General features: G+C 45.4%; 1 protein-coding gene across 6 annotated transcripts in view; it reads right to left on the bottom strand.

The window, feature by feature from the left end:
* Positions 1 to 22,048, bottom strand: part of dgki (diacylglycerol kinase, iota) — a 49,608-nt gene extending 27,560 nt beyond the window's left edge. For all 6 annotated transcript variants that reach the window (XM_030113837.1, XM_030113840.1, XM_030113841.1 and 3 more), the window contains exon 1: positions 21,650 to 22,048. In XM_030113837.1, coding sequence (XP_029969697.1) covers positions 21,650 to 21,876 — 227 coding nt within the window. In that variant the 5' untranslated portion in view covers positions 21,877 to 22,048. The remainder of the gene's footprint in view (positions 1 to 21,649) is intronic.
* Between the last annotated feature and the right edge of the window lie 1,500 nt (positions 22,049 to 23,548).

Below are 23,548 nucleotides of genomic sequence, written 5' to 3'. Positions count from 1 at the left end.
GAACGCTTCCCTCGCCGAGCGCTGCGTCGGCCGGCCGTTATCCCCCTCACGCTCAGGTAAGAGTGCCAATCAGCGTGACGGACAGGCGAGACCTGACACCAGACATCGGAGCCGCGCGCTGCCAAACGACATGCGCACGTCCACATGTGTGTGCGTGTGTGTGTGTCTTTTTGATTCACTTCTATACAGTTATGATTTCTCCTCATGCAGCAGCTGGTTACAGAAGTCACAGCAGGAGTGATGTTATAAAAGAGTGATAGGGTTAAAGTTAGGGAGTATTATTTTTCTTTTTTTTCAGCTAGAAACAATAGCGAGTGTGCGTGCTGTGGTGTCCGATGAACTCTGACACTGGATCTACCACCATCACGTCTATCCTGAACGCTTCTCCAGTCTCTCCCTGTCTGATCCTTATAGACGGCGAGCACAAACCGAGTCGATAAAAGGAGCATCAGGGAATCAGAAAGACACATCTGCACCGCAGCGTCCATGTTAACTTAACCAGGACCTGCTGTAACGCCAGCGCTGACGTGGTTTGACCAAACTGATATTAAAACAAGCTCTGAATCAGTGGGACTCTGCCTGGGTTTTCTGGATTGATCCTACACCAGTTCGGCTGAAAGACTGAAATTTGGTGTCTGAGAGAATAAAAGCTTTCTAACGAATACAAGAAATCGCAAACACAAAAAAAAACCTTTAAAAAAATAAGAGAAGTGAGCAGTTTTCCAGAAAGTTTGCTATCATAGGTTTTCTTCAGTGCAGCCAAAGCCTTTCACCCTCAAACTGTGATTAAAAACCAACAAGCACTTAGTCACACACTGCTTTCACTAACCTGATCACACACTAATAACCTGGTCACACACTGCTTTTACTAACCTGGTCCTTTAATTAACCTGGCCATACACTCCCTTTAATAACCAGGTCACACACACCACTAACCTGGTCTCACACTCCTTCCACTAACCCGCGGCCCAGCAGGGTTTCATGTCTGCTGCACAGCTTAGAGAATACTTCTTATCCATGTCATCTCTGAGTGATTCCAACATGCTGCAGCCCCATCCTCCCAGTCTGACACGCGTTTTCCTCTTTTCCACTGCTGAAGCACCTTCACAGAGACACTAAAGGCTCTTTTTATCACAGAGATAAAAGTTCGGTTTAATTCAGCAGAGCCAAGTATATCAGAGAGTTTATCCAGAGAAAGCAGAGATCCAGTTAGAAGATAACAACCCAATTAACTCTGAATTAGAGCTGGAGTGCGCAGCTTTTTTAATTAAAAAGGGAAATCTGAAAACATTGGACTAAAACTGTACTCCGATATTTTCCCTCCTTCCGTTCTTCTCATCCTCCTGTTTTCTCTCCTCGTCTCCTTCGCCCTCCTCGTTACCTTACAGGTGAATCGGATCTATTTTTGGGGCCGTTACGTAAGAGATAACCTGGCAAGGGCAACCTGAGCAACAGCAACAGACACACCAGTGCATGAGCTCATGTTCAACCTGCGCACGCGCACACACACACACGCATGTGCACACACACAGTTTGATATGGAAGCAGCATTTGGCCCAACGCTCGTGCAGCTCAGAATCAAACTGCAGTGAGGAATTAAAGGCCAGCGAGACCGACGTGTGTTTGAGTTTTAATTCTTCGCAGCGCGGCGAAGAAAACAGCTCGAAGGGCTTAAAATGTTTTATTGGGAAGGATAAAAATTAAAACAGACAAACCCTAGAAATTAACCAAATCAAACCATAAACCTCTACACCGTCCATTCATCTTCTCTCCCCTATGAAAGCACAGAGGGAGAACATGCAAACTTCACACAGAAAGGCCTAAAAAGCCAGTGAATTTCTCATAATGAGGACAGAGTGTGACACCGTATATAATATCAATATAATATTTCTTTTTAATCCCCGCTCCTGCTGATGCGACTCCTCTGGCCTCGTCGGCTGTTTGATGGATGAAAGTTTCAGATCTGAGCTTGAGCCATTGCAGTCTGGATACTGACACGTGCACGTAAACTGCTGGAGATGCTTCAGTCTCTGCCAGCATCTCCTTCCCTCACCACAGTCTTATAAACGACTGATCAGTTCGGCTGTTTCTCCACTTCAACTTTGTCTTCATCCCTTTGCTTTCGGTCTCTTCCCAGTGTTGTTTCTTTTATGCTCTCCTTCTCTCTCGTCTTGCCTCTATGTAGGTCAGAGTGAAACGCTTGTTCATAGCCGCTGGTGACACAGCATGCCCAGTGTGTGTGTGTGTGTGTGTGTGTGTGTGTAGGCCTCAGGTAATGGGGCTGTGACAGATAAAGGTTTTACACCACATGAACATTCACCTCCACAAAAAGAGACACTTAAAAACTCAAAGTGATGTTATGAATCAGGAAGTCTTCAGTGTCACGGGACACTTTTTATCAGAGCGTGAGCAGTGAACGCCTCGCGCACTTTGACCTGAACGCCTCGCGCACTTTGACCTGAACGCCTCGCGCACTTTGACCTGAACGCCCCGCGCACTTTGACCTGAACACGCTCCGTGCAGGCTTCGATCTGAACGCACCGATATGAAAATTGTGACTGATATCGATATCCAATAGCAGATATTTATTGACACTGATATTGGTAAAAAAAAAAAAAAACAAGTTTCCATGATGATTTTGTTTAGTGAAAAACATGCAAACTCTGACTACCAATACCAACACCAATATATCGTGCATTCCTCCATAAAAACATAAAGCCATGTGTAAAAGTCAACACTGATCCTGGCTGCTGTCAATAACTACAGTGTAGACATGAGAATGTGTCACACTGTCCTGGAAAACCACTCATTCCCCCTTCACGGCCCTGCAGGGTTAGTGTGACTCGTACAGTAATGGCTGTGACACACACACACACACACACACACACACAGCATTTATCTCAACAGCTTGTCAGCATCACTTCAGCCTCCATCTGCACCACAACACGGTGGGATCATGATGAAGCAGCTCGACCTCGACGGCTGCTTCTCCCGTTATAAAACAAACCGCTTCTCAGCTGAAACTCCTCCTCGATAAAGTTTTGAAGAACCGAGTGTGTTTCCATCTCAGCCACGTTTCTGTGTGAACGGATGAATTTGAAAGGCTGTGATGTTGCAGGCCCTCCTGACGGGAGATGCAGCTTTGCTCCAAGCTACACATCGCGCAGCAGGAGACGGCTGGACGGATTTCCGGCGTCGCGGTCCTCTCAGCGTGGCACTCAAGAGGGAAAGCTCCAAATCAGAAACGAAGCAACATCAGATCCCGAGGCTGCGTCGCACAGCGCTGCTGCTTCCCCATCAGCCTCAGCCTGACCCCGCACACACACACACACCAAAACACACACACAGGAACGTGACCGCACACTGACAATAGCAGGAAGAAATCCACACACACACACACACACACACACACACACACACACACACACACACACACACACACACACACACACACACACACACACACACACAGGGAATCACTACCGAGCTGCTGATAGTGTCCTCTGTGGTTATTTATTATCCGTCCGCAACAAAACTATTTCTTATCAGGACATACTGTACGACACACATGCACACTCGCTGATGTGTCCGTGTGCATGTGTGCTTGTTTATGCGAGTTGGGCAGGGTGTGAAGTGTGTGGTTGTCATGGAAACGCCACTCAGACTTCCTTCCCAGTTTTATCTGAGCGTGCACAGCATTCCCCTGTCTGTCTGTCTGCAGGAAAATTCCGATCTGCTTTTTTTTAAAAAAAATAAAAACATAAAAATGCAGAGATTCAAAACAACTGCTGTAAACAGAGTTCATTAAGCATGTTAAAATACAGTAAATCCACAGAGTCATTGTGAGCGGTGTGTAATTATCCAGGTTAACCACTCTAACACTTCGGGGTAACGCGTGGCGTATTGATGGAATAATTAGAGGTGGCTTCCTGTCAGCCGTCATCCTGCGGTCATATTTCTATACGTGCGCTGCGCCGGGAGTTTGACTGAGCTGGGTTTCTCCTCTGCTTTAATAAGTATAATATATTTAATTACAGCTTACTTTCCTCTGCGCAGTGTGTCTCTGACAGGGAGTGGGTGTGTGAGAGCAGCTGCAGTCGGGTACACTATCAACTCCGATTAGATCACTGTCTTCACACACACTTTAAAACGCGCGCGCACACACACACAACATGTTTCAAGGCCTTCTGGGTGAAGAAAAGTGACTTCAAATCACCTCCTGCAGACCCGCAGATGTTGAAGCGAGAGAAGTAAAACATCTATCAAATCAAATCCGATTATTCTTCAGAGGATTGATCATCTCTAACAGTCCTAAACCGTCGGAGGCAGAACAGACCCAGCATTCCCACAACACGACCTTCTGTCAAAGTTTTATGGTCCATAACTGAAAGTATTTAAAATTAAAATAGAACATAAAATGACAAAACAAGAAGCTTCTCTTTAAATAAATCCATCAGATCCTAATAAAATCAAACGATTAGAAGTGGAGTCATCCAAACCATTGACGTCAGGTTTTTGTTGTGTGTTTTGTCTCTGCAGGTTTGTGAGTGTGTATCCGGTCGTGAGGCTGGATACAGGAAGCCTGACTCTTTCCCTCTGACCTTCCTCCCTCTATTTATAAGCACGGCGTCTCTCTCCCTCGACAACATGTCAGCCCTGCCTGCCTTCGCTCCGTGGATGCCGTCTTTTTCACGGCTCCGTGTTTTCCGGTAAACGCTCGGGCGCGTTGCCTCTCTCACACACTGGACCATCCATCGGAACGCACGTACGGAATTAGCTGTAAATGTCCGCAACAACTGTGCCTCAGAAAACCAAAAGAAAACTGAAGAACAAATCCACAGAAGGCTCTGCAACAGAAGGTTCTGCACCTGTACTATCAACACTTACATTTGGACATGGAAAATAGAGGCGATCCGGCTAAATAATTTAGTCCCGGATAAATGGTAGAAAATGGATCGACAGACGGATTTATAGATGGAATGCAGAAAACACTGCAAACTACAAAATAACAAAATTCCAAAAACAAGATAAAATTCAAGAAACTTCAAATTCTAAAGACGTAACAGAAACCGGTAACCGGCTGACAGCAGGGATCATCTCTGACTGGACACAAGCTCAGTCCAACTTTTAAACAGGAAAACAATACGACTCCCACATAAACTCCTGCTCTGTAGTGTTTAGTGAATTTGGTTCGTTCCCTGCATTTCATAGTTTGTGCTTAAGTTGCAGTTTTGCACTTTTCCAATGTAATTTATCCACGAAAAACATACGAGCTAATGAGGTTTTGTGTTATTCTCTTCACAGTATTAACTAAGAAAAAACAATTTATAGCCAGAAATTTAGGATTAAAAAAATCTCATTTACCAAAACATTCTGATATTTTCAGCTCAAGCATGCTTAACTTTTTTTAATTAGAATGTTTATATATCCAAATGTTTTCTGATGTCCTTGCATTCACACACCAAAACAAATAAAAACACACCCCTTCCCGTTAATGCTTCTCTTTAACCTGAACTGACAACCTTCTCATGTTCTTCATCATTTTTTAGCTTGACTGGTTCCCTTTTTCTCAAAATGAAGTCATTTCTTTTTATTGATAAACCTCCTGCTAAATGATATCCAGCTTTCTTGAGCATTTAGCTGCACGACGGCAACGACTCGACCTCCAGTTTCTTCCATTTGTTTTCAGAAACTGGTGAAATAGTCACTTAATAGTCCTGTGTGTGACAGAAACACCAGAAGAGTCAAGGTCAGAGACATGGCTGAAATACTCGTTAGGTCCTTTTTCGCATTGAAATAATAAAGAAAAGATTTTGATGTTGTGGAAAAGGTGAAGAAGATGTGAGCATGGTGGATAATGGAGCATGCCTGCCCTTCATTTCACTCCTGCACTGGCCTACATTACGTCTCCTCTGGGGGTGGAGGAGGACGAGGAGGAGGAGGAGGAGGAGGGGAGGCAAAGCACTGAGAGTGAGAGGAGAGCGAGTCGGATTTGAGGAAGGGAGGAGAAAGCGAAGAGGAGAGAGAAAGTGTGTGAAGAAAGAGAGAGGGAGTGAAGGAGAGAGCAACTGTGGGCGGTCTTGGCTTTGCCCAAAGGCCTTGGCTTCTCTCCTCCTCCTCCTCCTCGCCATCATCTTCATCCTCATCACCATCTCCTCTTCACACTCTCTCTCTCTCCTTCCCCTCCTCAACCTCGTCGTCAGCTCACATCCTCCTCCCTTCTTCCACCCACTGTTTATTTTTCTCCTTCCATTTCTCACTTTCTCTTGGTATTGGGATCATATTCAAATCTGTTGAGCTGAAACCAAGCGGCGGCTGCAGCGGGGGAAGGCGGTTTGCTCAACCTTGTTGACCGACAAACCAATAAAAACAGCAGCAAGGCGGAACGAAATCTCCAATACAGAGAAGATGGTTTCCCAAGATGTCTTTACCTCCTGAACCGCAGCATGAGGTCACATCAAAAAAAATCGTTTCAGAAGCTGCAACGGCTGAGGCAACATTTACGCAACATTTTAAAGGGATAACACTAAAATCTAGTAGCATTTTGGGGCTTGGATCAGCAGGAATTGCAACTTTTTGAAATCGACTTTCAAGAAGAAACTTTCTGAAAATGCTGTGGCTCCATTTCCATGGAAACTGGGGGGAAATGCAACTTTCTGAAAACGCTGCTTCTGCACGTGCACTCGATGGCCATCATAAACACTTCTGCACATTCTCAGTGGATGGACGGTAACAACAATGTCTCCTGGACGTCGTGTCTCACCGTCTTCAGCGTTTCTGCCGTTTCCATGGAAACAGACATCGTTTTCAAAAAGTGGCCGTGCAAACGCAAAACTTTCCTGAAAGCGATGCGTTTTTACTTGAAACATTGTCGTGTAAATGGAGTTTTGGTGGCACCGATTCTCCAGCATGTACAAAATAACATTTGTGAGTAAATGCTAGTTTTTTTGCGACAATGTAGCCAACTTCCATTGTTGCAACATTTGAAAGTCCCCTTCTGGTTTTTTTTGCAAGCTCACAGGCAGGATTCTACGCTCCCACGGTCTGATTCGGGTCAGATCCTTTAAAAAGTGGAAACATTTGAGCCTTGGCCAGGTGTTTCTGGTCTGAAAGGAAAGAAAACTCATCTAGCTGTGTACTCAGAAACTTTCATCACAATCACCAAAGATCCCATCAGATAATTCATTTTTAATTTCCTGAACACAAGGCACTTAGCGCCAAGTGGTACTCTGGAGGTTAGCATAATGTATTCAGGCTCTATGTATTCCATTAACTGAAGCCTTCATCTTCAGCACAGCTAAGTGGAAGCAGCTCTTACCAAGGTCCTTGACTCGACTTCTCTGGCCGGGCGAGACCACACCATCTCAGACGCCGCTAGCTGCTGAAGCTATCGCTCTGTGCAGCTTCGTAACCAAACGCTGGAGTTGATGAGAAGCGTCGCGATTCGTCACAGTGGGCAGAAAAAAAGGGAAACCTACTTAATATTGTGCCTGTGGTCATAATGATGTGGCTGGTGGCAGTATGGTTTGGGTGTAACACTATTTAATTTTTCTTAGTAACATGTAAGATTATTTAAATTATCTCTCAATACAAACAAAATACTCAAATATGTTGATGTTCCCCTGAAAACACGACATTTCAACAGACGTTGGAGACTTCTGGATCTTCTCTCATTTTGTTCAGCAGAGTCAGCAGCAGAAACGTTTCCAAGCCTCCCACTTAGAAAACCCACTCTTGTTTCTATAAGTAGGAAAGAGAAAGCAGAGAGAGAGCGAGAGTGTGTGTGTGTGTGTGTGTGTGTGTGTGTGTGTGTGTGTGTGTGGAAACTGCTTATTGTCTGTGAACTGATACTAACAGTCACAGTGGTAAAGTGTCAACTCGACATACTGCCGAAGCGCGCCGAGGCAGATCCAGTGTCAGGAGCCAGGAACTGAACGGCCTGAAGGTCGGCGAGCTTCAGCGGCGCTCCCGGTGACGAGCTGAGTTTTAAACCCTCAACACGGAAAAGACGGGAAACAGGAAAACACATGCTTTCCAAAGGAGAAAAGAAAAGATGCGTTATTAAATTTTTAAAATATCCTGAACCAGAGACGACCGTTGAGATTTTTTTATCAGCATTTGTTGCACGACAGACGGACAGCAGTGTAGTAATGGGCAGGTAATATTCCAGCAGAACATTTATTGATGCCAGTGAATGAAAATAACACAGAACCAGCCAACAGCAACATGGAAACATCCAGCAGGTGACGGAGTTCACTGCCAACCTGCAAGGAACGGCTCAGAAGAAAAAAAAAAAATAAATAAATCACCCAAAACCAGAGTAAGAGGCTCGAATCAAAGCACCAAGTGATACAGATAAAGGAGAGTTCAGATTGACGGATGCAAAGTTCAGGCTGCACAAATGCAAAGTCATTGGACAGACACAAATAGATGCAAATTTTTGGAAGCAGACAGAGACTGAAGCATAGACGTGGACTCAGAGATGCCAGGGTCAGGACAGAAGGACGACAAAAATGTCCTCAAGTACATGAAAACTGTCTTTTGTCAAGGGAAGTAAGAGAACCGGAATTTCATCTCTGCAGTTCTGCAACTTCCTAAACCACATACTGTTCTGAAACCACACCGACTAACGCCAGCTTCTCCACTTCTGCATAAAGGTAGAGGAATTTCACCATTTCATCAGTTGGCAGTGACCCTGAAGGCGACTCTTCACAGGAGCAGGATCACTATTGCAACAGCTCATCAGTAGAAAAGTTCCCACAGAGGGAAGTGGCTCGTGGCGGCCAGGCGTTCGTAGCGACACGGCGTCCTGATCTTTGGATGTCGGCTCTTCCTATCACTGTGAAGCAGAATTCACCAAGCGCTGGATTGTTCACCCGCTAATAGGGAACGCAATAGTAACAGAGTCGAGTGTGAGATACGAATGCTTTCAGTCTCAGGACGGTGAGCGCCATCGGGCGGGAAAAGACTCAGTCTTTTCAATTCAAAAGGCACAAACGCTCATTTACAGTAAAAAATAGACTTAATGCACTTTTTAATACCATTTAATGAAAAAAATACCATCAGGGCAGAAAAATAAAGTGATTAAATTATCCACTCGGCTTTTACTTTCAGTGAAAATGAATATTTACTACAACACCATTATGATAAAAATACCGAATGACCCGATAAGTGCAGCTAAATGCTCATCGGAATTATCTCATAATAGTGTGTTTTCACTGCCTTCCACTTACAGTGGTGACGGCCTTCACTGGGAGCAACGTGACAGTTGAGCAATTCTCTCGAGGAAACGACATCTGCTCATTAGCAGTGACTTGATTGTTTTCATTTCTGCCACAATAGCGTCAGCCTTCCATTGTTCCTGTCGTCAATTAAAAAAAATGGAAGATATTCAGCTGGGCTCATCCACCGTGGCGTCCATCGAACCCGGGGCTCGTTTACACGACGACCGCTGAAAAACGCAACTTTTTGAAAACTTCGTGAACTCCACTCGTCCAAATGGAAACGCCTGAGAGTTAACATTTTTCCACTTTTAATTTTTCACCAATAATAAATCAATAGTTGAACACGTTATGTTGTTTTAAGTCAAAGCACTGCTAAAGAGAATTTAAAAAATAAATAAATCAATCATAGTCATGATTAATTTTTTCTCCGAGGAAACGAACAGTGCTTTAAAAAATTTGCTTCGTAAACGTAAATCTTTTCCGAAACTAAATCACAGAAAGAACAACGTCTTTCCAGTTGAAACATCATGTGAACGGAGCCTCAAAGCCACATCCCAACAATTCTAAACATTTTAGTGCACTTTTATACAAAAATGAAAAGTCTTTGGGGCCTTCCAGCCATCAAGTCAAGCTGATTCAGGCCAAGTGAAATGCATATTGTGTTTTTGCTCATTTAGTTATAGTGATGGTTGTATGGAGAATTTAAAAAGAAAAAAAAAAGAAAAGAAAAAAATTTAAAATTCTTATGTGAAAATTCCGAATTTCTCTGTTGAGACGTTGAAGCAGTATTCTGCCGAGTAATGATGAGACATTACGAGTATCCGACCCTACAATCAATTAATACCCGTCAGGAGCCACAGCGAGAACAGGGGAGTGTTACTACCCACTGCTCCCTCCCTCCCCCGGCTCGCTCACATCTTCCTCTGACACCTACATAATTACACGGTCTGTCAGAGGGCTTGCATGCATGTGTGTGTGTGTGTGTGAGGGTGAAACAGACCGAGCATGTAATGTGGGGGAGGCATCAGATTCACGCTGTGCATCTGGATCTGACCTTTACTGCTTCCAATGGGAGAACACAAAGGAGAGAAAAGAAAAAAAAAATCTAAGAAAGACAGGCAGACGGATAAAGAAGAAAAAAAGGGGGGGGGGGCAGAGTTGATGGGGCGAGGGGCACGAGGTGTGAATGACATGAACCGAATGATACAGGAGAAAAGAATGGATGTAGAAACTTGAAGATGAAGCGAAGAGTCGGAGCCTCGAAACGTTGACGTGTAGAGTCTGTTACCCCCGGATACCGCTGCCTAATAAAATCATTTACTAATGGAGCTCATCTAACCTGAGCAATTAGTGAACAGAGAGAGAGAGAGAGAGGGAGAGAGAGAGAGAGAGGGAGAGAGAGAGAGAGAGACAGAGAGACAGAGAGAGAGAGATAAAGATGCTGTCCCACTAATTATAGCGTGTCTCTGCAGCTGAGGTCCACCAGGTTGTGTGTGTGTGTGTGTGTGTGTGTGTGTGTGTGTGTGTGTGTGTGTGTGTGTGTGTGTGTGTGTGTGTGTGTGCATCACACTGAATCAGGAATGACATTTGACTGCAGTGAAAAAGAAGCAAACCTCATAATAATAGTAATATAATTTCAATTTAGAGTCAGATAATGACGTGTGTGTGTGTGTGTGTGTGTGTGTGTGTGTGTGTGTGTGTGTGTGTGTGTGTGTGTGTGTGTGTGTGTGTGTGAGCTCTGAGTCGGACTCATCTTTCTGAGTGCTGAGAGATGATCGGCGCTCAGTAATCCCACCTGCATAGACACACACAAACACTCAGAGACACGAGGGATCCTCCCAAAAGGCCTTTTAATCCTCATCCATGTTTACAATCACAGTGGAGCATGTAAGTGTGGCTATAAATAGGAGGCCTATAAATAGAGTGATGGGGATGTAACCGGTTCGGACGCAGAAAGAGAAGTAGAACAGGCCGCAGCGCCGTCCACGCCACTGTTATTTAAACACAGAGAGAGGCATTGTGGTAGTAGAAGATAAATCTGTCCGGAGTGTGTCCATGTTTGGATGCGGAGTCGATCCAGCAGCTGGACCAAAACCCTTTAACTCATCTGTTTGGAAACAGACCACAAAGACTCCTTCTCACCATCAAAATAACCTCTGGAACACACGTGAAAGAGGATCAACCCACTGAAGGAAGAGAATCCAGACGGACTGTGGAACTGGATCTCAGGCCATGTCCTCACATTGTGGACAAGTTCCAAAAGTGTGCATGACTTTTTAGACAAGTTGAGAAATACCCTGCTGACGTCTCGAACCCATTTCGGTTGTTTCTGCACGTCATTTTGGTCAAAATATGCATTGCTTGCTGCTTGCAATTTCTGTGCATCTATAGTGAGACAGAACCACAAAACTAAACTTTAGCAACTTTAGCTGGAGATGGAGAAAATCTGGAGCCAGAAATGTGAAATCTCCAGGGGAATTCTGCAAGAGTTCAGACGACAACGTTCAATATTTCTTCGGGTATTATGCAAAACACCAATTTGGTGTGATTTGAAGGGAGATTTGGAGGTAAGTCGAGTGTTTTCTCACGCTGCGGTCCAGTTGGATGGAGGCTTTCGGAGCTGAGATAAAGAAAGACTGCAGTCCTCCACATCTCTGGCTCCATCAGTTTCCCTCAGAGAAACGTTCTGGATAATCTCCGTCTACTCTTCTCAGGCTGGGAAACGATCCAGGGTCAGGGAATAGTTTGATTTTTCTTGTTGGTAGCTACATCTTTGTGTATTTCTGTGTGTCGCTGTGGACAGAGCGAGCCACAGTCCCAGTCGCAGCGACGGAATCGCCGTCGCCTCAGCGGTCGACTCCACAGGTTCATTATCGAGACAGATGGGCTTATTGGAGGGAAAAGAGGAGGCGCTACTTTCCCACTGCCACTGCTGCGGTGTCCTTTAAGAGCAGCAGATCTTTTTTTTCCTAATGTGGACTAAATTTGGTCCAGACTTCTATCTGTCCCTCTGCTTGTATTTTTGTCTGCTGCCACTGCAGCATCGTAAGCACCGTCAAAACATAAATCTAATCAGAAGCACAATGGAGAGAACCCGAAGCCGATTATTAGAGCCAAGGTCCTGTTTCTTTGCGCTGTGTGTTCCTCCCATCTCCAATCAGCTGTTAGAGCTATAAAACGTAATTGGAAGCCACAATTAGTGCAGCTGAGCCGACGGCAATCCGTCCCGTCAGCCGATCATTACGACAGTTTACCAGAAACAGAAAGAGCGTCTGCGAGTCGGCCGTCTTCATGTGACAACAATCAGTAGCAGCTCGTAGCCCAGTCAATCAATCAATCAATCATTCAGCCAGACACATTTACACATGGTCAGCGAGCCCCGCTCGCTTCCAGCGTTGGAGCCCGATAACGCTAACTCAACGTTTATATCATGTTTTTGTCTGCTTGAATAAAACCCTTCATTGGCAAAAGTGAACATATCGCTCATTTCCTTCTGTTCTTTCAAAATAAAAGTGATGATTCATTTAAATTCTAAGAAGACTTGAGGGAACATGTAGTGCAAAACATCGACCGCATGAATTTGTTTAAAAAAAAAAAGAAAAAAATCCTTCAATTCATCATAGTTCTGCTTTAAACTTCTCACATATTGACAGACGTGTTGGTGCCTGTCGCTTCGAAAATGTTCCTCTTATCAATACTGAAGTCCTGAAAAAATATGTAAACTTCTGACTGCAAATTCAATCACCAGATCAAAAAAAATTAAAAACTAAAAAATAACTATTTTTTAAGGATAAGCTTTCTGAATGCTTACAGCTTTCAGGTTTATTAAGGGAGAAATATTTGAAACATTGGCCATTTTGCTCCATTTTACACCAATTTTATGGCGTTGAAAACCTTGACCCTTGAAATACGTATCATAACAACACGCACAATTTAGATGTAATTATTTCAACATACTGAACTGAAGAATGATGCTGTGATGAATTTGCATTCATGATCTGGAAATCGAAATTAAAACAAGAAGGTATACTGTGATTAACTGCAATTGAATCCACAAAAAAAGCGTGATGAATTGCTGAAAAACTGTTTCATCATCTCTTATTCCGAAGAACAGATCTCAGAGCACAAAGAGATGTGTTTTAGTAAAAATAGAAAGATAGGAACTGCTTTGTGTTTTCAAAATCTGCAGCCTATTTTAAGGCCGTGTGTCTTTTCTTTGCATTGAAGGAATGTAAACAGCGGTGCTGTCAGTGGTGTTAATCACTCGCTGGGTGTTTCCAGTGTTTTCAGACGGCCGGAGTTTGGGTCTGCTGCTTCTGCCGTTGCCTTTTTGGGCGCTGCTCTCTCCGAGGAGGACGTGAAAGGGCATTTAGTGCCAGACGGGCGGCCACGGCCGATCGACGCTGGCTGGCATCTGTCAAGAACCAAAGGCCAAAACGTGCCACGTATGTCCGGGCCACTCTTGCAGAATCCTCCTGTCACAATCGGGCGCTCGCCCAGCGGGGAAAGGAAGTCAATGACTAATCCTTGAAACACGTGGAGGTTCCTCTTCTCCTCCGTTACACCAGGACATCCACTTCTCTTCTCTGTTCTCTTCTTTAGCCTTTTGCCCTCTTTTTATTTTTGCCCCATTTTCAAGCAGGAAAAGCCTCTTACAGCCAGCCAGACGACTAATAAGGAGCGGCTCCTGTCAGCCAATCCCCCCTTAATGCCCCAGCACACTGCATTATGGGCAAAATCACCCCCACCCCTCTCTATCTCACACACACACACAGGCTGAAACACTCCTGAAAAGGCCAGGAGAGGAGAGAGCGATAAGAGAGAAATCCCACGGTTTCCAGAACCGACGTCAGCAGCGGTTTTCTTCTGAATGATTGATATGAGGAAGTGGAGCCGCGCCGCTCGCAGGAGGCTGGGGAGGCCGGAGCCGACACCCCCGTCTCTCCGGAGAGAGGGTGAGTCAGTGCCAGAGAGGTAACCCGCGTGGCGATGATCAACGCCGCCTTAGCTCACAATAAAGACAAGGAGAGAGTGCAGTGAAAGCTGCATCTCCAGAGGCTCCCAGCATGCAAATCACCAATCAATCATCAATTAACTTCAAACACGCGTTTTAACTCCAAACCTGGTTTGTTTCCAAGAATCGAGTCACTGAATCCTCATTAGTCTGAAGCATTCTCAGCCCACAGCAAGCGCTGGATTCCAGACATGTAGTACTGAATCGGTGGAGTTTGCATGTTCTCTCCATGCATGAAATGAATCGGTGACTCTGAATGAGTGCGCGTATGTGAGACTGACCGTCCAGAGGTTTACCCTGCCGGGATTGGCTCCAGCATCCCAGACCCTCAAACTGGATAAAGAGATATAGAGGACGGATGGATGGATAAACTGACAACACGGAAAACTGTCAATATTCTCTGGAGTGTTATGGATTAGTGTGAGCAGCTGCAGGCCGAAACCCGCCACGTTTCACAGCGAGGCGTCGGAGTGAACGCTGTCAAACGCCACATGCATGTCTTCAGCCTCCGCTGTGTGTTTTTAAGAGCGTGTCATCTTTATTTTCTGAAGTGTCGTAAAGTCGGCAGCGCTGTGGTTGTCTGGTCACGGCGGTCACGTCGCAGCAGGTCCAGGTCGAAGAACCGACTCCTTCCTGTGTGAAGTTTGCATGTTGCTCCCAGTCGGGTCAGTCACGTGTGTGAAAATTCAACCCTCCTTCATTTCATGATAATTTCCTGGATGCTTCGTGTCTGGTGTTGAATGATTTTTTTGTCACTGAATGCAAATATTGTGAAAAGATTGGTTTTTATTTCAGTGTATTGCTCATAAACGTTCCCTTTATAGACACTACATTAAATTCTGGACGATTCAAATTTCAATCATTACAAAAATACACTCTATTCAGCTCCACTCGGGGTGAAAGGGACCAAAATGCCTCCGCTGCTGACCGGTTATGTCTTCTGAATAAAACATTCCAGCATATAGCTACTACATGATCCCTCCTCCTCCTCCTCCTGCTCTTCCTCACGGAGAGACTGTCATAAATATGCATGTATCTGTGCTCCTGCGTTCAGAGGATGGGGGGGGGGGGGGCGTCAGTGAGCCTTGTATTTCATCAACAATTGGTGCTCTGATCATCTAGTTAAGAATGTATGAGTGTCTTTAAGCCCAACGTTCCACTGAATTTCACCTGGCTCACACACTGGATGTATAAAACATGGAGGAGCGGCGAGCTGCCTCCGGCTGGAAGCTTCCACTCCTGGTCGAGTGTATCCGTCCGCCACTCCACGGACTGAGAGGACGAACGGCGAGACGCCAAAGAACCGGAACCGTTTGGGTCGGTTTCTGCTGGAACCCGTTCCAGGTGCAACCTGCCGCGGTCTGGTCCAAAACACACGTGACTGTTCAGAAGGAGTAAATGTGTTGAGCGCGCTGTCCCCTGCTGCGCGTAATGAGCATTTCTTCTGTTTTGGTCTTTCCAATTTAATTTCCCTGCGGGCAAACCGCTGCTATTGTGCCGCGCTGTGATGAACTGCTCTGCTGCACAATTACAGCGGGCAGAGCAGCTGTGGAGAGCGTTCTGAATGTGAAACACCTCTCCGCTCGCGGCGCTTCGGGGCTGCTGACCCGTGGATGTTGTTTATATGAATCTCATGTAGATCACGAGGTTAACAATTCATGAACGCCTTCCGGAGCGCAGAGGGGTAAATATGCACCGAAACCCGACACGGGCCGCGACACCACGTTTCTGCTGCACGCGTTAAAGAGCGGCGAGTCCATCATCATCATCATCATCATCATCATCATCATCATCCTGCAGCTGAAGCCCTGCTTGTTCCAAACCAGGGGTGTCAGGAATTAGGTCCGTGTAAAATGGGAATTCTTTTGTCTTGTGTACTCGAATGAATCACTTGTACTCCGTCAAAAAAAAAAGTCTGAAGTTTGGGATCATCACTTCCAACTTAAAAAAAAAAAGAGAATGTCGTGCAGTGTGTGTGTATTGTCCCATCACTCCAATTGTTGCTGAAAGATTTGAAAAGAATCAACAACCGTCCTACTAACTAGACTGTCACTACTTCCTGGTTCCAGAGCCAATCAGACGTGAGCTCCTGAGGTTGCCAGACAGTTGAAATTGGAAGGTTCCTATGGCTCTATTGTACAGGACCGTGACCTCTGAACTGAAACGTGTCCGACGCCCCCGGTCTGAACCCATCAGGGCTCTGAAAAGCCTTCCCTCCCAGTTTCAGCTGGTTGGTGTTATTTCTGGACGTAGTGCGTTTTCTTGCTCTTGTCCTAGCTGTTGTAAAATCTGTCCCGTCACCACGAGTTCGCCTCGCGTGGGTTTTCATGTGTCCACCTTTAACTCTGCATCAAACGTCAGCTCTTTCTCAGCCCCCTTCCGTACTGCGGCCGTCCTTTTCATCCCTCCGTTTCCATCTCCTCTCTGTATTCAGGCCTAATTGAAGGCTGAATGGAGTTTTATATTCAGGCTGCATCGGATGATGAAAGGCCTTTGATCACTGTTTACCCCTGCAGGTGGTAGCGACGCCGGCTACGTTCACATCTTTTCATGTTTTTTGGCGTATGTGCCTTGCTCGCTCCTCCATCCCCTCCTCATAAAAAGAGAGGTGAACTCCAGACGGCAGCGGCCTGCGAGCATGCTCCTATTGTGATCTGCTGTTTGTGAAGTGGGCTGTAAATAGTGGAAGGATAATGTTACAACATCCTGTCCTGTGGCAGTTTATGTTTCTGCAACATTTCCCACAAAGGCGCTGCTGCGAAAACTCACCGCGCACGTTAAGCTGGCTGACCAAACAATGCACTTTGCCTTGTTTTCGCTGCCAGCGGAGCGAGAGCTGAGAGGCAGCTGGTTGGTTTTAGCTCCGTGATAAAGTCCCCGTCTCGTCAGCTGTCACATCCACAGTGATTCTGCATTTTCTAAATTTAAATCTCAACAGCAGCGAGACACATCCAGGCAGCATTTGACAGCTGGATAATAAATCCAAGAGCAAACAGAGGGAGAGAGCGTCGTCTACCAGAGCTCATCACGAGGATCCAGATGCTTCTCAACCTTTTATTGAACAAATGGACACTTTTGCTAATTCTTCCCGTCACAGTGAGTTTACTCTGCAAACTTGCATCTCATGTGTACAAGAGAACATTTTCCATTTAAAAGAGAAAACGTGTGGAGTATTCTGGGGTTTGTCTACGTGACAGAGCCACTGAAAACGCAACTTTTTGAAAAAGCGTCGATTCCGTCGCTGCGTAAACAGAAGAAAACATGTCTGGAAACGCTCAGGCTCGATCTTCAAGTAGACGGCAGAAATGCTGCTCCTGGTCCCGGTTCAGATTCTCCTCGACTTGGTAGTTTTACAGTTGACAGTCACCATAGCAACCATCCAACTTGGTGTACTGTCCATATATCATAACCAGTGTCCATGTTCTCCCATTGTTTATGAACAGTTCTGTCGTTTCTACAGAAAAACTTATTTTTACAGAGAAGTTTTGTGTTTACACGGTAACGTTTTGTAAACTATAACACCAAAGGAATGCTTTTTTACTTGGACCGTCATGGTGTAAATGGGATTTCAGGCTATTTCACTGTGATAGTGAGTGAGGCAGTCTTGTCCAGAAATCCACTGACATATGATTTCTACTGATCCTAAAAAAGTATTCATATAAAAGAAAAAAAAAAACCTGTTGGAAAGCTGAAAATTGACCACAATGACTCATTTCACCATCTTTAGCCGTGACCTGTAATTTTCCAAAGTAGATTAAATGATGTACTTGAATAAAATTACACACATAAAGACAGTGTAGGTATCTGTAATTGTTGCTTCCAGCCATGTAAACTCAGCCAGAAAGGACCTCAGGTGGTGGATTTGAAAGGGCATCATTGCACAGTATTTCCCACACTGCTGGACCAACTGCTGCCGTATAGCAGCTCGGAGCTGCGCTGAATAATTCATGCATTCATTTCAACATTATTCAGCCGTTCCTTTAATAATATGGTTTTGCAGAGTTGGGATGTGGGCTCGCGGAGCTCCAGGACTGTTGTCGAGTGTTGTTCCGCTGCCATGAACACGCAGGGGCTCTGCTGAAGCTCTGTTTATATATTTCATGAGTTCCAACCCTGGAGATAAACACTGAACTGAAACGCTGACCAGCTCACTGAGAAGTGCCTGACTCACGTACAGCCCCGGCAAGTAGATTACTGAAGTGATGTCTGACCGTACAACCAGCCTGTGTGCTGACTAACGGGTTGGCATGACACACACACACACACACATACACACACACACACACACAGTCTTCAGACCGAGGAAGAGCCATCACGCAGGCGGACGGGTGTGACGTCTAAGAATAGACGAAAAGGATGGGCAGAATTCTGGGAACACACACACACACACACACACACACACACCACCTTTGATGTCCGACGCCGTCGTTTCATATCGCCACATATGGTAATTCACTTCTCAGGCATTGGCCACTTCAAAGCCGTGTAAACCAACTTCCGACAGAGCATTTCCCCCGAGCAGCCAATTCCATTTCCTCCGCACGGCTCAGCGTATGAAGAGGAAAACTCACAGATTATCCTCAGCCTGATCTGGTGGGGGTCAAAGGTCGAGACGACGACGAGCACTCCAGCAGCAGGGAAACAATACGAGAGGACGGATGAATATTTGTCTGGCAGAATTAAACGCGCTTCACTCAGCGCCTTGAAACACAACTCAAACACACAGTTAACATATTGAGGGGGATTAAAATGGCAGCACAGCCAGACACACACTTCTACTGGTATTTTAGAGCTACACACACACACATCCAACTACACTATAGGCATTAGAAATAATCCCATTTTTCTCTGTTGGCGTTGAGTGGCTGTGGTAAAGAGTTTGTCGTCCAGTTCTCTTGAATTTCTCAGTTTGTTGTTTATCAAGCACTCCAGCTTCTGTTGTGTTGAATAATCAATCTGCCATCTTTATTTATTGGACTGAGGGTGGATTCATCAGCCTGGACAGGCTGAGGCTCTCCGTACAGCTCTGCAGAAACACTTTTTAAAGCACAACGCGTTCCCTGACGGTGTGAGGCTGTTTTTTATGCACCCATTGATTGATCAGGAGAGTTTATCAGTGATAAAATCCTGCAACATTAAGGCCTGGTATATGATGCATCAAATGCAAGAAATTACTTCCTTAATATACGAGGGAAGTTCAAAAAGTGACGCTTGCACTTGTTTCACGTTGTCAGGCATTTTCTGTTTCACTTTCAGGTGTAGCATGTTTATTCATGTTTGATGTGATTCTCATTCATTTACATTCATTTACACAAACAGACGAAATGTGGGAGAGAATAAATAATGGCAAGGATTAAAAGGTATAACATGTAAACGATCAATATTTCTCAATGTTGTGCATTAGGGGGCAGCTGTGAGTCACTTAGAGACCAAACAGCTGTGACTTTAATAATCTGCTCATTTCACATTCAAAAAAACTTCCTTGTAGAGAAACCATCATACACAGTAAGCCGTCCATTCTTCGAGCCGTCTGGGCAAATCTCTCCACATTCCAGTGTTAGTAGAAAACAGAAGCAAACAGTGGCTGCAGCATCACGAGCCAAATCTTCTGTCCAAATGAAATTAATCCAACAAGGGATTCCAGTGAAGCCGTCTGCAGCGCATGAGAGCTGAATGAAAAGAAACAGGACCGAAGCAGCTCCAGAGCAGAGTGACACATCAGGACACAAACATGCCTTTAAACACCCAGCAGCTGTCACAAGCTCCTGATCCTGGAACCATCAGGAACCAGGAGCCAGGAGGAACCATCAGGAACCATCAGGAACAGTTCCTTCAGAGAAAAACCTTCCCATGCTTCCCGGCCGCGATGCTCCCCACGAGGTACAATCTCCTGGAAACACGACTGAACTGAAGACGGTTTCCCCAGCAGATGAGGACGGGAGCTGGAACGGACAACTCTATAGAAGTGGACTGGTAACTCTCTGCTTGACGTGTCTTTAGTTTACTCACAGCTCAGACAGGAGGAAGCTGGAAATAATCAAAGGAATAGATCACTACTCTGGAGCTCTTCTCAAAAACACCCATCCTCAGACGGGTCAGGGTGCAGACATGAGGCATAGTTCAGTAGGTCAGTCCAGAAATGACCTGTAAATTTAAGTAAAGTCAGAATGTACACATCATTTAATTTTCATGTATATTCTTTTCATATTTTTACATTTTTAGAGTATTTGTTTTCTGCAGTATGTGCATGATTTCATTACAAAAACCCAACAGCACCAACGAGTCGACCGACATTAAAACTGCGTCGTTTTCTAAACGTTTTTGTGTAAACATGAACCTTTTCAGAAATGAAAACATAAAAATGATGCTTTTACGCTTCGAACGTTGCCACGGAAACGGGGTCTAAGTACTCCAACCGACTCAAGCAACAAAGTCACCAATTCTTATCTTTCACTCCTAAATCTTTACCTCCTGTAACTTCTGGAAAAGTGTGTGTCCTGCTGAGAAACAACAAAAACACACAGCTGTCATTCGACCTACAAACCAGCAGATCTTCGCAAGTTTTGAGGGGATCGTTGGATTTGGGTTACTTTAATTCTGTCACAGACCCCCGCAGGTCAGTCAGACACAAACAAGTTAAAATGATCGATCTGACCTCCAGCTGAGGAACATTTCCAGCACAAAGCTGGACACAAAAACACACAAAAGCACCCGGTGTGACAAAACTGGCAGAGATAGAAATAAAGACAGACACAAAGACTGTACTGCACAGATCAAACAAGGTAAAGAGACAGAAGTGGACAAAAAGAGAACGACAAACAGGGACGGGAACCAAAAGCGAGAGAGAGAGACAAGGAGAAGGAAATGGGGGTTTAGAGAGACAGACATGAACACAGATGAGGTAAATAAACCAAAACTAACAGAGAGAAAGGGAAAGTGTGACACAGAGGTAAAGATTGACAACCGATAGATAGATAGATAGATAGATAGATAGATGTCACACATTCCTGACAGTCCAGTTCTTGGTCTCTGGCCAGTTTTTACCATCAGCAGCAGCTGCCAGTCGCACTGGGGTGTCAGGCTGCTGCTGGCACACACACACCCACACACAATCACACACACACAGTAGGATCAATACCCCCTCCTCCTCCACATGCTCCAGCAGAGGCTCTGCACACATGGCCTGTGTGTGTTTTGACCTCCACTGACGGAGCCTGACAAGCTGCAGCTTTTGTCCACATCTCGGAGTCACGCTGAGGCTGTTAACGGTCCGATCACAACACCGACATGCGGCTCGTCCGGACCTGTCACCGCGCCGCACGGACGGCTTCCAGACCGGGACCACAAGCCCCCCCCCCCCCCCCCCCCCCCCCCCCTCCGTCCCGGTCCCCGGTCCCTGCCCTCCACTCACCGATACGAGGTCTGCTTTCTGAACGCCAGTCCTCGGAGCTTCTCCTCCAGGCTTTCCTGCTCCATGTCGGGCAGGCTGCTGAACGTGTCGCTGCAGCAGCCCACCGCAGCCTCCTCCGAGCCGGCTCCGGACTCAGAGTCTCCCCCGTCGGCTCCCAGCGAGGCCAGGCGCCCGCTGAAGCCCCCCGCCGCCGGGCTGCTGCGGTGCTCCTTGGCTTGGGGGTCCATGCCGGACCCCCGCTGTCCTCGCTCCGCCCGGCCGCTGAGGTGGTGGAGGTGGCGGAAGGAGGTATCCCGACCTCCGGGAACGGAACGGCAGCTGGACCGGTGTGTCGCTGCGTCCGTTATCCGCCTTTTATATCCAGCAGCCAGGTACGGCAGCACGCACAGCCGCCCGGACGACAGACTGAACTACACTCACGAGCCCGCGCTGGCCAATCAGGAGCGGGCTACGTCATTCGAAAACGTCACAGGCTACGTACAAAACCGGAAATTTAAAATAAAAACAAACAAAAATCAGATTAACATAGTCAGAAAAATTATTATTATTATTATTATTATTATTATTATTATTATTATTATTATTATTATTATTATTATTATTATTATTATTATTTGATCACATACTATTACATACATACATATGTAATTAATTAACTTGCTATTTTTGTTTTCAATTTGAAATCAATCTATTTTCTACTCTACACTGTTACAAAATATATTCAGGTGCCTTAACAGGTTATTATAAATATTAACATTATTCATATTAGTGGCAGAATGATTATTATGCACACATGGAGAAAACATGCAAACCCTGCACAAAGGTAAGCCCCCATCTGCACATGAACCAGATGTGGCTTACACTCTTGGACTAACCACATAATAACTGTGCGTCTAAACTAATTAATCAACTTCTCAAACTGTGTATACGAACCTCTTTTTAAAGGAGGTAAATTAACATCGTAAAGGCGTTAATGAACATATCTTAGTTTGAAAGGCAAAAACGGAAATGGCGTGTTTAATTATCGTGCCATGACACACAATTAAACACTGCAAAAGCGCGAGCTGATGAGAGGGAGGAGGCATGCAACCTGAAGTGACTGCAGCGCACGTCAATCAGTCTGCATGCACAGATTCATCCATCCATCAACCATCCATCATTCATCTATCCATCCATCATCTATCATTCATACATCCATCACCTATCATCCATCCATCCATTATTAATCCAGTCATCCATCCATCATCTGCTATCCATCCATCCATCCATCCATCATACTTTCATCATTCATCCATCCATCCATCCATCCATCCATCCACTCATCCTTCATCCATTCATTCATCATCTATCATCCATATTATATAAATCTATCCATCCATTATACATTCACCCTTCATCTATCCATCCATCTTCCTATCATCATCCATCCTCCATCCCTCCATCCAGGGGAGTAGCAGAGCAATGCATTGTGGGATACTCCCTCTCCTGCTGCATTCTGCAGCATCATCAGTCAGAAAGTAGGGCAGAGGGTGAGCTGTCGTATCGCGCTCTCTCAGACTAATCACACAGTCCACACGCCGCGAGCAGGAAGTATCTGTGTCAGATCATCATCAGGGTTTGTTACGCCACTTTTCAAAAAGGTCTGCGTGTGGAACATCTGGCCACATCTGTCTGCATCCTCTTTTCCTCCAGCTTCACTGCACCACACCATCAGGCTCATTAAATCAGCAGTGACCTTAAACGACCTTTAGCCTTCTATGAGGAGCATCTGTCAGCGTGTCCTCAAACCACTCCTTTTGCATCCAACCGGAATTCCAAAAAGGTTGGGACAGCGAGGAAAACACAGAGAGACAAAACCGCTCTGACAGATAAACACGGGATCCTTGATAAACAAGATAT

This window comes from Salarias fasciatus, chromosome 17, assembly GCF_902148845.1.
Source record: "Salarias fasciatus chromosome 17, fSalaFa1.1, whole genome shotgun sequence".
Lineage (NCBI taxonomy): Eukaryota > Metazoa > Chordata > Actinopteri > Blenniiformes > Blenniidae > Salarias > Salarias fasciatus.
The sequence above is the reverse complement of the archived record's forward strand: the minus strand, read 5'-3'. Positions and strand labels throughout refer to the sequence as shown.